The sequence below is a fragment of the Chenopodium quinoa genome, unplaced genomic scaffold (assembly GCF_001683475.1).
Source record: "Chenopodium quinoa cultivar QQ74 unplaced genomic scaffold, ASM168347v1, whole genome shotgun sequence".
NCBI lineage: Eukaryota > Viridiplantae > Streptophyta > Magnoliopsida > Caryophyllales > Amaranthaceae > Chenopodium > Chenopodium quinoa.
In genome coordinates this window covers 1,559,515-1,581,327 of record NW_018744062.1, presented here as the reverse complement: position 1 = coordinate 1,581,327, position 21,813 = coordinate 1,559,515, and the positions used below count along the sequence as shown (strand labels likewise).

The 21,813-nt window shown below is 35.6% G+C and overlaps 2 protein-coding genes across 6 annotated transcripts; both read right to left on the bottom strand.

Annotated features, from left to right (window-relative positions):
- Window positions 1–7,465: 7,465 nt before the first annotated feature.
- Window positions 7,466–11,482, bottom strand: LOC110690724. Of its 5 annotated transcripts, none has more exons than XM_021867599.1 (12): window positions 10,955–11,482; window positions 10,410–10,497; window positions 10,285–10,332; window positions 10,129–10,206; window positions 9,299–9,985; window positions 9,076–9,216; window positions 8,924–8,998; window positions 8,500–8,840; window positions 8,354–8,422; window positions 8,118–8,228; window positions 7,894–8,027; window positions 7,466–7,813 (listed from the first exon to the last, which is right to left on the bottom strand). In XM_021867599.1, the coding sequence occupies exons 2-8, from the start codon at window positions 10,461–10,463 to the stop codon at window positions 8,604–8,606; spliced, it is 1,320 nt and encodes a 439-aa protein (XP_021723291.1). In that variant the 5' UTR covers window positions 10,464–10,497; window positions 10,955–11,482; the 3' UTR covers window positions 7,466–7,813; window positions 7,894–8,027; window positions 8,118–8,228; window positions 8,354–8,422; window positions 8,500–8,603. The 5 variants fall into 5 exon arrangements, with proteins under 5 accessions (XP_021723291.1, XP_021723292.1, XP_021723293.1 ...); XM_021867600.1 differs by having other exon boundaries at window positions 7,894–8,018; XM_021867601.1 differs by having other exon boundaries at window positions 7,894–8,228; window positions 8,500–8,548; window positions 8,684–8,840.
- Window positions 11,483–12,532: 1,050 nt separating this feature from the next.
- LOC110690723 lies at window positions 12,533–21,551 on the bottom strand. The gene is made up of 12 exons (XM_021867597.1): window positions 18,933–21,551; window positions 18,693–18,827; window positions 18,424–18,568; window positions 17,350–17,634; window positions 16,653–16,899; window positions 16,161–16,327; window positions 15,959–16,069; window positions 15,792–15,843; window positions 15,560–15,669; window positions 15,194–15,322; window positions 14,457–14,546; window positions 12,533–13,480 (listed from the first exon to the last, which is right to left on the bottom strand). Exons 1-12 carry the CDS (start codon window positions 20,291–20,293, stop codon window positions 12,959–12,961), a joined length of 3,354 nt encoding a protein of 1,117 aa, XP_021723289.1. The 5' UTR covers window positions 20,294–21,551; the 3' UTR covers window positions 12,533–12,958.
- Window positions 21,552–21,813: the final 262 nt, after the last annotated feature.

Here is a 21,813-nt window from a genome sequence, read left to right as displayed (position 1 = left end):
CCTTCCATAATTAGAGCACAAATAATACTTGCAATATAAAATAGTGCACATAATTTGAAATTCACAATGTATAACCAAACAATTTAACCCATTCAATCCTATACATGATACTAAGTTCTCAATCCGTCCTTAAACATGCACCTACAAGCAAGGTTTCGTAACTTGTACGTACCTTAAGTAAACGAATTGGTATGCCACTTTACTAACTAGAAATCACCTTCAATAAACTCCTCTCCTAAGCCAAATAATAACATCTCAATCAATACCCAATCAATCAAATTTACACCAATACTAACTTACTTTAAAACCTTCAAAATCCAAATCAAACAACACTTTAAAACCTTCCCTTTAGTTAAAATTAAAGGCTTATATATAGTTCTTTAAATTTTCTTCATAAAAACCTTAAAATACACTCTTATACATGAAACTACAGCAAGTTCAAAGTCTAATAAAAATCTGAAAACTATATAAAAACCCCTAAAAATCTCCCTTTTTAATGGGTGATTAAACCCTCTTTAAAAAACACCAAAAGTAGTACTTAGAAACTATTTCCAACACTCAAAACTTCAATAAAAACATATATTTATGCTTAATTAACTTTAAACAAAATTAATTTTATTAACCAAACTCAAGGATAATATTTTAAGTATAAATAAAACTTCGTTAAAATCAAAAAACTGCCCGATAATCATATTTAGAGGCTGAATTTGGCCACGAGCAGGGTGGTGCTCACTACCAAAGGTAGTGAGTCTTTCATAAAACGTTGTTTCCACATGGATGAGTTCAGAATCTAATCGGGATTAAAACAGGATTAATATTAACGAACGAAAATCTAAAAATAAAAACACAAATCTACGTGTTCAAAATAATCTGGAATTAAGTTAAACTAATCAGTAGTTATACTCACCAAAATTTCAAAACATCATTACTATAAAAGCCCTAAATCAATTGTTAATAAAACCCTAAAATCATTATTTTCAATAAATTGACACCCTAGGTTTATAATTCATAAAATATGAAATTTATAACATAAATATAATCTCAAATTTATAATCTTTATACCATTAAAATATAATTTGATACTAAAAATATAATCTTTATATTAAAATCAAAACCCAAAACAATTAAATTAAAATTAAGCAAAATAATGAAACAGAGGATGAAAATAAGACTAACCTTTTTGTGTGGGAAATTCGTGGAGATTCATGGAGTATTTATAGGAGAGAATTATTGTAGGGTAAAAAGAAAAATTGGGCCTCATAAAAATAATGGTTCGATTAAGTAAACAACTGGGTTAGGCTCGTGTGATTGGATATAAATTGTAGAATAACGGTGCATAAAATAATTTGCTCAAATAATTTTCGACCCAGATTAATAATTTGGAACTTTTGAAATTAAATTATGAAAAATAACAAATAAATATTATAAATAAAATTAATTTTCATTTATAAAATATTTAAAAATACGAGGGATTACATAATAGATTGATCGGGTCATAAAATATTGAAATGTACGGGTATTAAACATGTCAAAGACGAGAAAAGGTTTAAAGAGTTGAAACTAATAACATAGATCGAGTAATGAATAAGAACGAATTGAGTTGTAAACTTGTAATTGGTCGGGTTATAAACACGTTATATACTTATAGTGATAATTATTATTTATAATTTAATTTTATTAGTTGTAGACTTGAATTTATATTTTGTTTTAACGAGCAAGTTAGTAAGTTACTAATAATAGTAAGGTAGTAATAGTTAGGTAGTTAGTTTGTTATAATCTCTTTAATAGTATTAAATCGAGTTATAATTCATTAATTCTCAGTGACCACTCGAAAAAAAAACACGGATTACAATCCATGCCCCCTTATCAAAACACCCTCACAACCGCTTATTAAACTCATCTTTAATCCAATTGCCTTATTCACCTTCCCAAATAATGAAACCTAATAAAAAAAAATCCCCCTCACCAAAAAAAAAAAAAAAATTTAAAAAACCTAATGAAAATCGGCAAATTTTTTTCAATCAATTTTTTTAACGATTTGATCATAATAGGTTATGGACTTATGGGTTATAAATTGATCGGTGATAATCGGTCGCAGGTTGTGAACAATTTAGTCATAACCGGTTACAGGTTGTAAACGAGTCCGTCGTAATCGGTTACGGGTTGTAAACGGTTTGGTCATAACCGGTTACAGGTTGTAAACGAGTCCGTCGTAAGGGTTGTAAACGGTTTGGTCGTAACTGGTTATAAACGGTTCGGGTTAATCAGGTTTTTATCGGGTTTTAACTGTCTCGGTTTACACTAGGTCGGGTTACTAACGGGTTCGGCAATACTCGGTTCGGGTTGTTCTCGGTTTCGGGTTGCATCGGTTCGCTTGAAAAACGGGTTTGGTTTCTTAATAGTTTTAAAACATTTGGATCGGTTAAGTTTCAAGTTTTTAAAAATCCGGTCGGGTCAGTTGCCGGTTACACCATAACGGGTTGTACTTTGCGAAGGGAAAAGTCAGTAGTAACTCGTAATAGACTCGGTCAAAGCTCGACTCGGTTTGTCCAGAAGTTGGGGTTTCTTATGGTTGTTGGTTTAGGGTTTAGGGTTTAGGGTTTGGGGTTTGGGGGTTTAGGGTTCTGGGAATATGGTAAAATTCGTATAAATTTCGGTAAAAAAACGTCGGTAATAATTGCGGGGCCTACAGACAAGTAAATTTTTAAAGTCAAAAAAAGGAAGTGAAGTAAAAATTCGTAATTAAAGGGAAATGATTGTGTTAATTAACCTTGATTATGTTTCTACCCTGTTATTTAACATTTATTCCGTTTCGATTTCTCTTTTTCTTATACTTTACAATTATAAGAGCCACATTGTAATATGATGTACAAATTTTAAGTATTTTTCAGTCCATTAAAGGGAAAGGATTATGTTAATTTACCTTTATTCTTACTTGTTTTAGTAATTAAAGGTGAAACGATATTAATTATTTGCCGACTTCATACTAATTCTAAATTTATAATTCAAGTATATTTTCAGTAATATTTTCTCTAAAATAATATTACAATCTCCATTTCAATTTGAATGATTTTACTCCACCACATTTGTACTTACAATTTAGTCCACCTTCACAAAAGGACAAAAAGTATTTATCCCACTTTTGCTTTTAAACAAACCCTTCAGCTATTGTCACATGACTTACAAAGGCTGCAGATGCTTTACCTCACTTGTTTCACCCTCTTACTCAAAGACGAACCTTTCTCCCTCCTCCTCAAACACATACGCTCAACTCAAACAAGCCATGGAAATCACCAGACCACCATTCGTGTTTTTAGCTGCGGCGACTTGTGAGAGTCGCCGTGTACGTGATACTGTGCTTCTCCTACCTGGAGAACCATTCATGTACTTCAATCCTTATTTCCCAACAACAAACAATGAACTTGATTTAAATCAAGTAAGATACTACAAAACCCAAAAAGAGTACTATGAACAAAAAAAAATCGACCCCCTTACCATCCGCAACGAGATCGTCATGACCCCCTTACCATCCGCAACAAGATCGTCATGGACGATGTTCAAAGGCATTCCAATACCAATGTTATGCGAGTGATGGAGCTTCCCGGAGGAGATATTCAACCAGCTTACGTGCCGCTGCTATCTGACATTCACGGCTACTTGCAGCACCGTGGTGTGACGACCTTTGTGAAATGGTTTTATACCCGCCACCAATTTGAGGAGGATGAGGTTGTTCCGAAAGATCTACTTCCAATTTTTAACCTTGTTCCCACATTTGACGCAGCCTCTCAGTTTGTGGTAATGTGCCCGAGGATGATTCACCTGTCTTTCAAGAGGGGGCGTTCGTATTGTGCTGGAACGCGGTAGACGTTTTAAGGCCTTCCTTCGTTGAAAATTTTCGAAAGTTGTACGACTCCTATCGTCCAATGTTATTCATTATCACCGAAGCGCGCCCAAAACATCTCCAAGTTTGGGAATTGATTCCCAAGCTGCCAGGTCGATACCAGCACGCAAGTTCGGCCACGGTCAAGTCGGAGGGATACTCTTGCTTTGGAACAAAGAAGCTGAACCATTGATTAACTACACTAGCAACTGTCTGACTGGAAACGTGATGAATGTGCAAGTGGTGGTAAGATTCCATTATTTTTGGTTATGTTAATTTCATCCATCAAACCATGATTATGTTAGAATTTTTTAATTATATTTATTCACTTTGTGTACTGTCATTGTGAGTTAATTATGAGAAAATATTGTGTTATTTTTGGGCTGACCGCGGCTTTAATTTCTTTCCTGTTTGTAACACGCTAGCCGGGGCCACTCATCAACCCACCTCCTCCTTTAAATGAAGCTATTGTAGCGGAGGATGATGCTGATTACAATTACATGAGACGATGGTGGATAGATTCAGGAATGGACCGTGATCCGTCCCACCATGATGAAGGTTGGGCCTGATTTTCGAATTGGAACCCTAGCATTCCAGCTGGGTTGCAAAATTATTTCAATATGTACTGCCCATACTTCACTTCTATGTATTTGGTACTGTGCCCCCCCCCCCCTACTATGCCTTGTTGTAGTCCATTGATTATGTTGTGTTTTATCTAAATTTGTATGTTTAATTAGATAGCTTTAATTGTTTGTTTGTTTTAAATGTTTATTTCATTTAAAAACATTATAGCTTAATCATATAACAAATATATAAAGCTAAAGTTTTAGCCAGGATACGAGACATCGACACTTGGCGTCCCAATTTTTCGCTAAGTATCACGCCACGTAGGCGACGATTAAATATTATAATTACACGTAGGATTTATTAGAATATATTGTTTACAGAATAGGATAAAAAAAAAATTGGATAGATTCCGTAGAATAAAAAAGTTCGTTATTTTAGAGTTTTATTTTCAATAAAATTGGGATAGATTATTAGGAAAAAAAAGGTTATTTTAGAGATTTATTTTCAATAAGACTTTTGATTTAGAATTTTATTTTCATACCAAAATTCTACATATAATCATTCTCTTAAGTCTTAATGCAACCGACCTTTACTTAGATATTCGGAGAAAATGAAAAGAGATCACTACTTTTTTTGTTTGTACATCATTGATAACCATAAACGGACAAGTGATTATTAATCCATGAGTACAAAAATTCAAATAGCAAATGTATTTTAGATAAAAAAAAATTATTTAAATTTCGATACACAACCCGCGCATCGAACGGGGCACAAAACTAGTTTAGAATAAAGCTGTTACTAACAAGCGCAAATAGAATTCATACTATGACTTATTTACTAACAAGCGCAAATAGAATTCATACTATGACTTATTACTTTATAATCTACAAATATAAGGTCAATCTTCTCTTTTAATTCCGTATACAAAATCAAAATAACACCCAAATGTGATACATCGACATATTTATATGAAATAGCCTTAAATAACATTTATAATTAATATAAAGTTAAAATACATAGGGATAAGTAAGTATAATCAAAACTAAATAACGTAAGTGTAATCAACACTAAATTATTTAAATCTAATCAAAACCCAAGTCTAATAAAAAATTAAATAAGGATCACATTCGTTTCAACTAGCAAGGATGTCTCCACATAATTATACAAGTGTTTTTAGTGTAGTTTTTCGAAAATGAAATCCATCACAATTTTCTTACGCAAACAATTTATTAGATGTTACAGTTGGTGCATGCTAGAATGAAGTAATCTTACAGGGTATACTTTCTTGGAAGCAATTCAAAAAGAGCAACCCTCAATCAGTTGTTAGGAACTAGGGCTGACATGTTCTTGCCAAATGATGCAATTGTCAAATTCACCCACTGAAATTTTCCCACCAAAATTTACCCACCAAATATTTCAGACCCCGTCCCCGCCAAAATTAAATATCAACCTTTTACCCTTGTACAAATCCAGCCACTTGAAAGTGAAGTCGTTGCACCTTATATATACAAGATACCCCTACATCTAAGCATCACCATTAGCTCTTTGAAATTATAATTTTCAAAAAAAATAACATGGGCAAAGAAAAGATTATCAATTCCAGCTAGTTCCATTAAACCTTTTCACAAAAGTATATCCACAAACAACATATCATTACTACCTTGTTCGAAAATTGTCAAAACACATTCTCTCAAAATGATAAACCCTTGTACCCCGAAGGCTTCTGTCAAAGTATCATTCCCCAAGGGCGTGCTTGGGATGATCCAAAGCCCTGTCATGTCTTCTGCCGGTGATATTAGGGTGTTGTTAATAGACGCAGCTACAACCGCCCAAATAATATCCGGGAATAGGAAGAGGGTTGGAGACATCGTCGTCATCACACCATCAAATAAGGTCAGGACTGCTCACTTACCGGACCTATCTGATCTCGCCTTGCTACCAAAACCCGTCAAGTACTTTGTAAGATGGGTAATCTCAACCCAAGGAGGAAAAGACGGGTTTGGTTACCAACACGTGCTGCCGACCGCTGTTAAAAACATTAGTGACCCTTCTTCAGAAATACCTCCTAAAATCGAAAGTTGTGTCTTGTCTGTTGGGAAACACCTCATGACGATCCCAAGCTATCGAAATGATTTCAAGCTTGTTAGTGTTGAGTATCCAAATGTCGTATCCAAGTTAATCATGCATACTAGTTCAAAGTCTTCCTCCAAATTTGACGGAAGGGAAATTGAGGTAGAAGTTGAAGTTGTTGCTAATGAAAACCTAAGTTGGTGGAAGGGAAGTTTCACAAAGGGTTTAAGGTATATGATCTGGAATTGCCGTGATATGGGTAGGGACTCTTTCCTCCAAATGCTTAGGTTTGCAACTCAGATGCATATGCCTCACATAATAATTTTAACTGAAACACGCGTCTCTATTCACATGGCGCGCCTAATTTGTGCATCTTTAAACCCTTATGCAGTGTATGGAATTTCAACAAATGATAGCGAAGGGGAATATGCAGTGCTCTCCTTCTCAAGGGATATGACTATGAAGTTGCTAAGCGCATTTTCTAATCAATACTGCTGGTGTTTCGATCTAGTTCAGGACAATAATCTAAACTAGGGGATGTGATTAGTAAATAATGAAGTATTGTTTTTTATGAGTTTATGATGTATTAATTAACCTTGCCTAACTAAGAATGTTTGTATCAGAAAACATATCAATGTTACCTAATGTCAGGTTTTTAAGTTTTTTAAGTGAACAATTACCCGTGCTGTATGTGATCTTAACGTTATTTCGGCCCAAACTTGTTTTTAGCACAAGCTATACCAGTTAAGGAAAGGCTGAAAACAATACAGGCTTTGTAGGCCCAACAGTCCAGTAAACTTTGACCCACACTCCCACAGTCCAGTAACTGAATATATTAGACATTGAATTAGATTCTACTGACAAACAAGGGCCGTTATCAACTAACAATCAAGGGCCTCAAGGCCCAGGCCCAGCAGTCCACTAAACTTTAATCCAAACTCCCACAAATTTCGTATTAACTGAAAATATTAGACATTCATTTCAATTCGACACACACACAAGGGCCATTATCTACTAACACTCATGGGCCTCAAGGCCCAAAGGGCCAAAATTGCCAATTATTGTACACCTAAGAATTCGATATTGAAATTTTATACATCTACGAATTACTTCATTATTTCTAACAAATGTGTCACTAGTATGAATTAATCATATCTGATGTGCGTTGAGATGAGATGAACAACTTGCCAGGCATCGGAAGTCCTTCGTGATGATCACATTCCTGATGTTGTTGGCAACGGAAGCCCCATTCATTATACTGCGTATTGCTTGTTAAAATTGTTCCACATTTGCTACCTACATTACCAAAGACTTCTCATTAATGCATACCCTTAAATTACATAACTTTAACAAGTAATATTGTGATAAAAACTTACCCGCTTGTTCACCTTGTGTAAAGTTGATGAGGAAGTCAGTGAGTTTGTGTATATCAGAGTCATATCTTGTACATTACCGTATTTTACAAATACACAAACGGAAAAAGAAGCTGGATAGCCGGGACCTGTAGCTCCTTCAACCGATTCACGTACACGTACTTTGTAAACAAAATTTAATATTTTATCACTTAGAAAATAAAGAGCATAAATGCAGTAACATTCACCTCCGATACAATAGCCATGTAAGCACAACATGGACTAGCCACAAAGCAGTCTACGCACTCTCTAGACATGGGATCTGCCCCAATTGTGCCAGGAAACAACACGAACTCTCCCTGGGATGCATATACAATCAATAACAACTACTAAGGCCCATTTACATTGATCGTCTATTAACCTTTAACAAAAGAGCATTATACAATCATTGCCAAAAGGCCCATATAAAGATTTAACAACTAACCAACAATGACGACCAGAAGCAAGGACCTGGTGCAGTAGGAAATTGCCTACCATGATTCCACCTACCGACCTGTTGTAGCATGAGCTAAAATTTAAGTCACCTTACATGTAGTACAACACAAGTAAATCGTACATTCATATACTAACCAATAATGTTAATCGTAGCAGTGTGTTGAAAGCATCTTCCGATAAGCACCTATTACCAACCAACACTTCAGTCTCCTTATAAATTGCAAAAGAGCATAAAATTATTAACAATTACACAACAACATCATATAACTTTTCATGACATCCATGCGCAATCGTATCATGTCAAAATTTGAAAATGCACCTATATTGTTGTTACCAGATACAATAATTGCCTTTTTATCAGCACAGTGTACCTTCCCACTCATATCAGCAGTTGGTTTACCGTAAACTTTCTTAAGTTTTGGTTTCCGCATTCGTGTTGTCTTACTCCTAAAACAGACACTGACACAACAGCTTCTCTGTACAATTAAAACTATGAATATTCATCAAAAATACAAAATTTTAAAACAACATAAAAAATAAAACTCAGTTCAAAAGTAACCTCAGTTGACCCCCCAGGTCCATTCGAAACCCTAGCTTCAGTTGGATGAGTTTCACCATAAGCCACATCCAAAGTCTACATGATACAACACAAAAAAATTATCATATACAATGGAAATACCAAAATAGCTGTGTTCTAAGTCAAAAACATACCCCAAGCTGCCCAAAGTCACCCCCATTCGGGATACGATCTTCACTTATAGCCAACCGAATCTCTTCCATGTTCCACACCTCCAACCTAGGGAAATAGCCCCAATGAACAGGATGTCTATTAAGACGATCCAAATACAAAACCTGTATCAACCATCATAGGTGGTTAAATGGTAACAAATGGTGACAACATTGTATCAAACAAATGGTGAAAATACACACATACCACCATGAATATGAGGCAACCGGCACAGCCACTTGCAAATCTAACAGAATAAAAACGGCGTGCAAACATCGCCACACTGCACATGAGTTTTTGTAAAACTAGGCTGCACCAGTCATAGTCAGCAGCTCTTGCAGCACATGTTAGTAAAGGTACAAGATCAGAGGCCAATCTTGAAGATTTATTAGGGCATAACAACATTTCCAGAGACAACAACAAGAAAACAGTCTTGAACTCCTCAGCCTGATCTTCCTCCCATTCCCCCTCCACACTAGCAATCAGATCAGCATTCACTTGAATACCCTCAAATATATACTCACGACCAGTTCTACTGCACTTACTACTCCATATTTTACCATATCTATCCATAATCCTATTCACCTTTTGAAGTGCAACATTGTCTATTGTTTGGTATGTGGGAACAGGTAACCCTCCATTAGGAATACCAAGGACCCAATGAACCTGGTTTTGAGAAAGCCTGTACACTCTGCCATCTTGGGCAGTAAGAGTACAATTGAAGGGATCTACACGAGTCATCAACCAGTAAGCCAACTGTCTTGGAAGGTTCATATTACCTCCAATTTCTAACAACCCACCAAAGCCCATCTCCCTCACCCACCGCTTACGTCTATCGTCAAAACTATTGCATATTATACCAAACGACTCGATCCGACAACTCGTATTAGCCGGCTGCATAGATAAAACATCGAATATCAATATAATCTATACTGAATTGGAAGCTATTTGGCAACTAACTACTGCACCAAATAAATGGCAACTAACTACGCCTAAAACATTATCGACACAAAAACATAATAAAAAAAAGCACTTACCCTACATCTATTCTGTAAATGCTGCAACAACACTTCACCTTTGCTTTTGACTTCCCCTCCAACAGTTAAGGAATCATCCTACAAGTTAATGCACAAACTTAAGGCCAAATCACTTTATGCAATTACAATTAACCCACACAATAAGTTTAAGTTTACCTTAAATATAGCAGGAGATAGCTTCTTGATGTGAGGTCCAATTAACTCCTATAGTAAAGAAATGCAGAAGGAGTAAGAACAGTACTTTTGACCATTAATTGTTAATTTTAACAAAATCCTACTACCTCAGACTCAGTTCGATTGATGTTGACTTTACACTTCCTGCTACTGCTTCCCATTGATTACAATTACTAGCAACAGAACAGAAATAAGCTGAAACCAGCAAAAGAAATTAGCTCAGCACAATAACCAGCAACTCAATATTCCTAATCCCTTTACACATACATGATAGACTAATTGGTATATACACAACGCTTCCTGCTACTGCTTCCCATTGATTACAATTACTAGCAACAGAACAGAAATAAGCTGAAACCGGCAACAGAAATTAGCTGAGCACAATCACCAACAACTCAATATTCCTAATTCCTTTACACATACATCATAGACTAACTGGTATATACACAAATTCAATTTGGTAATAATCGAGGTATATTAATATGTAAATCTAGGGTGTGCGCAATTTCAAGTCAGATAATCCAAGTCCCTCAATCAAAAACACAAATCATGCTTGAAATTACAATTAATAATTACCGGAGTTGATTCAAACCTAATAATCTGATTATACTAAGCACAAAATTTCATGATAATTAGCATTGATAACACATACCAGTAATGCTGGGAGCTTGACTTCAACCAGTAACCATCAATTCAACCAATCTTCACCCCGTGAAAGAAGTTCAATTCACAATTCACCACCGCAATCGAACACCGACTGGTTGAAATCGCCAGGAAATTCTCCACAAACAATTTCGGAATTCAAGTCCAGGTCTCCACCTCTAACTCCCAGGATTCACTTAATGTTCAAATTCGAACGGGGAGATGGCGGACAAAACGGACTCGTCATTTTAAACAAAAGAAACTCGTTATGTCTGGAGTTAACGTGAGTTAACGTGAGTTACATTACATTCCAACTGTACCCAAACTGAAAGACTGGAAATGACCGTTTTAACCTCATATTAACGCGGCTTGTTAATATCGCATATTAACAATATTTTCTCCTTGAGAAAGAAAGGGGACGACGACTCATGAAAAACCGACTACCTTGTGTGATTAACCTACAATACACGGAATACTAGATATAAGGTTCTAGTATATCTTTTTATTAATTTAAATTTTTTTTTATATGAAGATCATTCATTGGATATTTGGATAAAATTACTAATATCATAAGATAAATTTTCTTTTTTTTTTTTTTAATTTTAAAACTAAAGTTATCTTTCGTAGGTTTATTTATTTTACGTGGCGCTTGAATTTAAAATCTCAAACCTCATTCTTTAATTTTGCTTAAGTGACAATTTAATTTTTTTAAAAAATATATGGCAAATCATTTTATTTATTGGTTAAAATAAGTCCTTTGCAAATGCGTTTTTTTATATACTTGTTATGTTTCAAAAATATTAGTCTCATCTAGAATCTTTTAACTATTAAAAAAATTAGGGGAATCTTCTAAATTTCTCTCTATATGTAAGGAAAAACATAGTGATATGAGATTTAGTTTTATTCGTTTCGATGAGTACATTATTAATATCTAATTTTTATAATATTTGCTAGGGAGATTAAAGATATTTACGATCAAAGATTTACATCCATATATGTAAAAAAAGATAATTATTAGTTTTTTAAATAATTTAAATTTTAATTGTTCACTATTCGTTATTTTTACCTAGGTGGCAAAATTCTTAAATCTTATTCGTCACTTTTTCTTAGGTGGCGAGTGAATTTTTTAATTCTAAAACAAATTATTAATCCAAAAATGCCTACTTTATTTATATATAAGAATAGAGATCATGACACGCAGGAATGAAATCTCGGGGATAGAAGAATTCGAATTCGAATTCGATGTTGGATTGGGAATGAAAGTATAAGCAAACAAAGAGAAGGTATCGTTTACCCTTGAGATCATTCAAAGCAACTTCGCCAGACATTCGATACAGATGATCAATCTCATTCATACAACTCAACAACGGTTCAACCCTGCCTTCCCATGCCCCTGATGCTGTCTCATCACCATCCATCTCTCTTCTTTGTAAACAAACAAACGAATATGCAATCAATTTAACCTAATATGAACATGGATATTAAAGTATAGTCAAATCAATCAAACCAAATTTCACTGAAATTCGTTGAAACCTCTATGAGTAAGAAATTAAGAATATTAGCGGACAATGATGCTAGATGATTACGGGGGACATTATTTACATATGTTTAGTGAAGAATGTATGTGTAAAAAACACTACCTTCACATCAACCAAGTATGATAGGCTCGTTGTAGACGTCAATCAGTGTGTATATTAGTATCATAAATTAACAATTATGTATATTCCGTACATAAGTTGATACGTCCTCTACATTCTTTCTAAGTGAGGTTGGAGGACATGTAACTTCCTTCATAATTAAATATACTATCTCCATTTCGTATTACTTGCAACTTTGGGTATTTATTGGTGAGATATAAAATATTCCAAAGTTGTAACTAATACGAAACGAAGGAAGTACAAAACTAATATTCCAAAGTTGTAACTAATATGAAATGGAGGTAGTACAAAACTAATCACTTTATAGACTGAAGTATATTTTGTGACGACTTTCTTGAGGCCAATCAAAATAAACTTTAACAACTCTGAGATGAGTCCAACTGGTGCCACAAAAATTCAGCATAGGCTATGTCCTCTTCTACCTCTGGTACCAGACAATTCACTGTTGCAACTTCATCGTCTTCATTGGGAACCTCTTCTACCACGTCTTCTACAGCAGTAAGGTCAATTGCTCTTCCCTCCTTGGCAAGTTCGGTTAAGGCCTCACTCATTGCACGCTTCGTTGCCGGCCTATCCCTTGGCCCATATCTTGGGGCAGGTTCCACAAAAGGCAAACAAATATCATCCAAATTTGGGGCGTTATCTTGACTAGTGACCTTAATCTTTGGTGGAGGAAAGACAAATATGATACCAAGTTCATAGTTGCAAACATGAAGACTAGAAACTGAAGATTGTTCTTCACTTCTTCCACTTACTAAGTTGCTAGACGGGCTTGAAATTGGTCGTCCCCAAGCAGCAGCACTCATGTTATGTGACCCACAATAAATCCAGCCAAATGAAGATCCATCTTTTTTTGATTTGAATCGCCTCCTCGCTACCTGCTTGCAAAATTACTAGTGTTACATTTAAACCATTTTCAGTCCGCATTAAGGGGCGTCAGATTAGAAAGTCTTTAATGATTTTTTCAGGTACTACAAAGACATTACATCTTAATGTGATGTTGTGGTATGTTCCAGTCTGATCACTAAAAATTAGAGCCTTGGCATACATCAAATTCAAGACAGAGCTAGGCATAGGAGGGACTTGTTCTCTCTTGCAACCAATAAACAAACTATGGCATATAGAAATTTTTTACATTGACAATCCAAAAGGAAGCCCCCTGTTAAATTCCTCCTCCAAGAGCAACAACAACGGTATGAACAGCCAAACAGCATCATTTGTACTCTCTTCTCATCCTAATCTATCACTGCCCTCAATCCCAGTTAAAGTATACTCTACCCCTGCCCCTAAAATTCTTATATCTCCAGCATTAATATGTTCATGCTGCCCACCTTACTTTGGTGTCTAACTGTTCTAGCCTCCAGATTCCAGAGTCAATCACCACTGAGCATCCATCCTTATCTGACCAATCCTCCCTCACTACACCAAATCAAATAACTCTAGTTCCATAGAGTTCTGTTAGTTGTAAATTGAGGCTGTTCAAACTGACCATTACTTTGTCCATTCACAGCTACTCCTGACTTCTTTTTACACGGAAGATGGGAATAAAAAAAGGGGGGAGGGTGCTGTACAGAGTCATTTCCAAAATAAAATGGTGAAGGCAGATATATTTTGACCGGCATATAAAAGGAATTAAGGATGCTGTACAGAGTCATTTCCAAAATAAGAATGAAAACAACACTGACCAAATGGGGAATCAAAATTAAATAATGGTTCAGTATTCTGGTCTCTGGATGCCCTCTCTTCCCTTATTTTCCTTCTATTTATAGCATTTTTCTTTCTTATATTCTGTCTCTCTTCACTAAGGTTCATGCTCAAGCTACTATTAACAGACTAATGAGAAAGTGTTTTTACCTTGACATGCATAGGATACCCAACTCTTTCACCGGGTTGAGGAATGGCATCATGGAGTATGTTCACCGTCTTCAATCTTTGCCATGTTTTCTGGACAAAATGAAATTTGAAAAGCCCCATTATACGAAAACCTTGGTATATAGCATCCTTTTTGATGTTGTGAGTGGAGCAAGAAAAAAACTCCTTAACTCTATATCACATGAACATTCTAATGAGAAAAAAATACATATAAGAAAAACAAAAGGCAAATCCATATTATTTCTTATTTTTCTATTTGGGCAAAAGTCAGAAAGGAACAAGGGATCATACGAAATTTATATGAATTCACAAGCAGCTCAGACTTTACAGACTTGATGATGACAAGAAGAAAATAAGCTATGCACTTTCGATGATAATATGAAATAGTTTCAAACCCTAGTGTTTCTTTAATCACTGAAACAAAGCACTCTGGTTTTTACCAAACCAAATTTGGCGTGTACTGAAACAAAAGCACTCTAGTTCGCAAGGGATGGAGGAGGAAGATTTTTGTCAATGACTACACGGAATAATCACTTTTGGTTCATGTAGCTGGCCCCACTTATGGGATTAAAGCTTTGATTGAGTGTATTGACCCACTTGCAATAAACTAATAATTGGAAATGCCTAGTCAGGTTTTGTAGTTACTTCAAACATGCTTAATCAAAATCCAATACACGTTAATGAAGAAAAAAACAGAAGAAAAGTCGCATGTTTCATACCTCTGAAAAGCTAAGGAGGTGTTTTGAAGGTAGTATTCCGCAGTGTGCACTCTTCACTCTGTCAATGGTTGGGAAAATTACTCGTATGGATGGGTTCTTCAATTCATGGGTAGTATTCCAACGACCCCACTGCCAAGGTTATCATAACAAAGCTAAGATATGAACAAGGATTAAAAAAACAGTAGAGATTGCTAGTTTGATACTATAACTATACACACATTATTCTTAAAGTGCTAACATTGGACTGAACAGCTTAAATGGGGAGGTGGCTTAAAAACCAAAAGAGGCCTTTCACTTCCAACAGCTAAGTGTATAAAGCAGCATTTCAATTGAACTACCAAGTCCAAAATAGAAAAGATATTTCACCTCTGGATCAGATTCTTCTGAGTCATACAAATTTTGGGATCTCTTACCAGCAGCTGCGGAAAATGCTGCTAGAAACTGTGCACTGACTGAGGTTCCTATAGACGAAGAACCTGAAAAGTATATAGGAGTCGCCAACAAAATAAATAAATAACAGAATACTTTTAAAATTCACAATAAATTTTGATTCTTACAATCATTCATGCAAAGTTCTAAGGAAATTCTCAAAGCTTACCGTAAATGAAATCAGATTCCAAAGGTTCAGGCCACTTATATCGATGTAGCACCTGAAATGGGCAGCATCTTAGTCAACAAAGGTACGAGAAAATAACAAAATCCATTAGCAGCAACATTAAGCACAAGGAAAGCACAGTTTTTCATTCAAATTCTTTAAAATATTACCTCTTCCAATCGCCTCAGTCCAGTACATCTCTGAAGGGAGGCAACAAGAGAACAAAATGCAACAGCATGTTCAGGATTCACTGTCTTTGGCAAGTCTAAAAAGTTGGGTCCCTGTAGGAGTCAATACGTTTTAAATGACCAGTCCAAAGCTATACATGCAAATATAACCAAAAGATTTTTTATTAACATTAAAATACCATGCCTGAGATACATGAAGAATCAGTTGCACTTTTAGGCTGTTTTCTCCAAAAGCAGCTGCAAGAGCTTCCCTGGAACACAAATGTCCACAAAATCTAAAAAATCCAGAATCCCATAATGGGGAAACCCACTTTGCCACTGCTCGGGGAAGGAATCCGAGTTGTACACAATCTAGGGAAAGAAACAAGAAGAGAATTCATTAGACAACAACAACATATGTTAATAACCTAATGAAATAAGCAATAACACCGTCCTTGAAACAGCGTACTATTAATACATAAACTTTGTTCCAGATTTCCAGATAATATATTATCATCCAAACTCTTGCTCAAACAAAACTGGAAAGAGATATTAATCAAACATATTGACCATATTAAGAGGAACCCAATCATGCAGATACTTAACATCTATTGAACTCAATGGAGCCAAGCAGAGACATAGAACTTCACATACATGAGTGCACTCACAATATTAGATTTAAAAGTATGTATCTAACCTCCTTTAGATAGCTCCGTGGAGTTAGGAACAACAACACTCACGGCATTGGGATCCGCAGGTACATTTTTTTCTCTTCTTAGTAGAATCTCTGACACCCCACATACAGTAGAATTGTCAAGATAAGAAGCCAGTTTCCTAAGCTGTATACCATTTGTGTCAACTGCTGTCCGGAAAAGATGACTTAAACCAACAACAGAAGCTTCAACAGAGCCAAGCAACATTTCACTGCATTTAAATTTACAGTACTGCCACAAGAGAAAAACCAAATCAGACTGTCTTTAAAGCACAAACCAGATACGTGAATAAATTAGAAAAGCTGAAAAGGGATCCAACATGAAGCCTGATCGTATACTCATCAAAGCATCAAGCCTGGTTCCAAATATTTCATTACAAATCATTGATCAAGACAAAATTGGAATCATTCTCCAGCAATACAATATGAATAAGATAAGGTAGTATGTAGTATGGAGGGACTATGAGTAGAATCTGACTATTAATATATTGAATCAATATAAAATTAACTAATCAAAATGTAGAAAGTCTACATCTTATCATTGATGCATCTTGACTACATAAAATCAGTCAAATGGTCATTGACTCATTGGGTAATAGTAACAGACTGACAGTGAACACAAACATCAAACCTCATAAGTAGAAACTGTGTGGACACATATTGTAGTTTGAGATGAACTTACTGGTGAAGCTGCAGACAGGGATTTATAAGAATGAATTCCGGGAACTGAAGCAACTAGATAGCCGTTAGCCCCAGAAAAGTCATACTTGGTCAACTCAACAATCCAGTGGGCTTCACTAGGAACATCATTTACAAGAGTTGCCATGAATCCTGCCAACTGAGCAGAAAAATCGGAGCTCAGATCATTATCCGTACTTCGGTTAAGCCGATTGAAAAGGGATGTGCATTCAGGGGATTTTTTGTGTGGGAAGTCTTGCCACCAAATGGTGTTGGTTACACTCTGCCACTGCAGATTCAAAAAGAAAAAGGTATTAAATGAGATTGCAAATACAAGAGCATAAAAAAATTTATAAATTAAGCTAACCACATACTTCCTCCATTTTTTGATAGTTGCAACACACACTTATTCACGGTATTTAAGAAAAGTGGGATTTACATGATTTAATACACTTTGAAATGGGATGAGAGGTTGTTAGGCGTTAATATAGTGGGCCATGAGCTTTAAAGAAGGGAAAGAGTACACCTTTCCCCTAAAATAACTTTCCAATTATAGTGTGTTGCAAGTATTGTGACATTGTCATTTTACGGAAGTGTTGAAAGTATTAAAAAATGGAGTAAGTATGTAGTAGGTGGGAAAAACTGACAAAGAATTACAGAAGAAAGAGCTGACAGGGTAGCAGAATTCAATCTGTAATCATCAATTGCTTTACAATTTAAATTGGAACCAGATTTTTGCACAACAATTGAAGTTTCTTGCATAGTGGTGTGTGCAGGCTGCAGGTGTCAAAAATCTGAAAAGCTGTCCTGAGTAGACTGATATTAACATAGAACTTATAGACTTCAAGTGCTAGGTAGGACATCAGCAAAATTGGTAAACATATTATACAATGAAACAAGCTCTGATCTTGTTATAATTATCTTAAGTGTTGTTTCCTACTGAAATGAAAAAAGTCTTGAGGTTAGTTAGCCTTAACCAGTGTATACTATTTGATTATGAAGTCAAATCCCAAGGGGTTGTTTAATATGCAATGGCTTCTAAAAGGAAAACAAAATTATATATAAACTTAGTGATTACCTGCTTAGCAACCAGATTGGCAGACGTAATTATGACACGCATACTATCCTCTCTTTGCAAAACCAGCAACTTTGGATGATGACAACCAACGCCCCGATTCTTCCGATCCTTACCAAAGGCTATTACTTCAGGAAAAGGAGGGTAACTATCACAACAAAGAGCCAATAAAGTACGTTGACAAATGTACAACATAAAGCAAGCACTTCAGGCTATTAACAAATATTCTCGTAACACTTGTTAGAAAAAAATTTTGAAGGAGGTCAACTCACACTACAACTAGATTGGGGAAGTTAGGGTATGGCGCACAAGATCTCTCACTGGGGTCCCCGCTCCAGCATTTCTCAGTATTATGGCATGCCACCGTAACTGGCAGATGTGAAGGAATATCACAATATGACAAAAACCTGCCATTAATGTAATATTAGACTAGTAATTAGTAAATCACAATATACAGCTATGACAAAGAGAGAAGACTAGCTCCACAGAAAAAGAAGAGCAAGACACTTTACCATTCAATATCACTTGTAAAGGTTGCAATAAACATTCTCAGTATGCTATCAACAGGGTGCAGGATTTCTGGTAAGGAAACAACTTTATTTTGTCTAGATGAACCCTGATGCACGCAATTAAGGTCATTTAAGTAAAAATTCTTCCCGGGTGGTGAAGGAATCTTCTCATGGCATTCAGTCTTCCTCATAGCTTCACAAAGAGGAGAATTTCTCCCATTTATGCAGATAGGTTCTGAAGAATTATCAGTATTACCAGTACACATGTTTGGATATGAAGTGTGAGCTTTTAACACCGACGATACTAAATTCTCGCTCAAAACTGTAGTATCTAAAGTTGACTGTTTCATTGTATCCCTCAAACCTCTAATGTCCTTCACAACAAGAGTCTCAACAGGATGTTGCTTCCCAACTACCACATTCGAAACACTCCTTGTCATGGTTTTGATATTATTATTTGGCTCAATGCCTTTGAATCTATTGCCCTCAATGACGCAATCAAATGACCCGCCAACAGAATAGCAGGAATCTATACATCGTCTAATATAAGATACAGGATCATCACTATGTACAATTTGATTGCAACAAGCAGAAAGAGTCTTTGCTCGTCTGACAACTTCATCACACTCAAAACTCAAGGACTTCAAATCTCTCACTCTCAAGGTGGCAAAAACCCTCTTGTTCACCTTACCCGGCAACAAGGGTCTACTTAACCTCGGCCTCTCAACCCGAAATTCATTAAAACCCGGTGTCACAAGCTCCTCTTGAAAAACAATGCTCCGAACCATAAACCCAATCCAAGAATTCAAGCCACCACAAACACCAATTGTGTTTCCACAAACAAGCATAACCTCATCTCCAACACACAACTCCACAGCCACACCCTCATTAATCTTAACACCATTAACAAACACTCCATTCAAAGAAGCCTTAAAACTATATATACAATTACAAAAAGAAAATTCTTTTTGCTCCATTATATTATTATCCTTAACAATTAATCTATCCCTAAATTGGTTAACAATACAAAATTTATCATTATTGCTACAATTACAAGTAGAAGAAGAAAAAACACCATTAAAGAGGTACAATTTCTTAACCAAAGAATCAAATAAAATCTGACAATGTTGCTTACTTACACGGGAATCATTGAATATGAAATGGGCGACCCGATTACTCCGCCCAATTGTGTAAGGCTTATCGGGTTCGAGCATTGAGGAGAGAGACTCGAAACCCCCAGAAATACTATCATCAATTTTGTGACCTAATTGAATTAGGTCAATCCAAACAGCAGAAATCTTCTTCTTTTTGCTTGAAAAATTGACATCGCCTCTGAAATTGATTCTCTTCTTGTTGGAATTCATTTGATTATTGAATTACAGAAAACCTAATCTAAAAAATTATTGAAGAAAAAGTAATGTTTGTGAAGTGAAAGTAAAAATTAATCAAAAAATGTAAGAAATTTAAATAAGAAAAATCAGGAATAGAGGATCACTGTTTATTCCCAGTTCATCTCTGAAATTTGGGAAATTTATGAAAAGGAAGATGAACAAAAATGGCCAAACAATTTTGGAGGGAAAAATGAAAACGAGACTATAAGAGGAGCCGGTATATAAGCTTCCCTAATACGCAAACAATTGTATTTTGACCGTAATTTCTAGCATAAGACTCTACACGGTACTCCAGTTTTATAAAACTCCAGGAGTACCATGCACTTGTGTTATTTTTTTTTTGCTAATTTCGAGTTTAATTTAATCTATCAAAAACTAAAATGGTCCCTAAAACCTTAATCGAAGATTTTTCGACATGTAAATTAATGTAAAAGTTGAATTGGGTTGCAATTTACAATTTTTACGAACTTTTAGGCTGCAATTTGGAAAAAAAAAAATTAAATGGCTGCAATTTGCAAACTTTTCTTTAATATATTTGCTTAGCTCCGTAATTGGAGTTGTCCATTCCACATTTCCACTTCACAATAGTTAAGATAGCCAATAATGCACTAATCAGCACATTAAATAACAACCATCCGAGGTTCAAATTGCCCGAATCATGAAAGAGAGATGGAAATCCCACATCATCTACTTAATTATTACTATTATAACGATCTTTACCAACCAAAGTGTCACATATTATAGCCAACATTCTGGAAATGTTATGTTAGGCGTTTGCAAAATGTTTACCATCAGCTACAACACGAGATAATTTCTACTACGTAAAAAGTATCCCACACTAATATCAGCTCAAAAAGCATGTGTTCCGCCCTTAATTGTCTACACGACAAGCTAATGAAGTCAAAATACAGGGTCAGGAAAGGTACAAGACTCAATCAATCGGTAATGCAATGCAAATGATATATGCATCTTTTCTGGAAAACACAATTCAAATAATTTGCTATACCATGCATAAATGCAAAGAATTCTCTATAAGATCATTTATATACTGCGCATAAAAGCGAAAAAAATCTCTATAGAATAGTTGTTGAATCTCTAGGGAAATTATGCGACGAACAAGTGAAGATTCTCTCATACGATTTGTGATAATGTGCTGTGTTTGGGGTAAAAATACCCTAAACACGTGGCCCAATGGCCTAGTGACACGTGGCATCCAGCCATTGGTCGGCAGGGCTCCAATCCTCTGCTGACACGTGTCCTCTAAACCCTAAAAGGGAAACCATCCCTTCCCCACTATAAATAGTGGAAGGACCCTCATTAATGGGGGGCTGGAACATTTGTTGTTCACATTGAATACTCCTCAAAAAGAAAAACACTTACCCCGAGCAATATTAATTGCAGAATTCTCCCATTACGCGAGAAGTAACTTCTACATTACGTGCATTCTACCTCCCGTATCTTTACTAACTTGATCGTCGGAGGCGGAGCTCCTA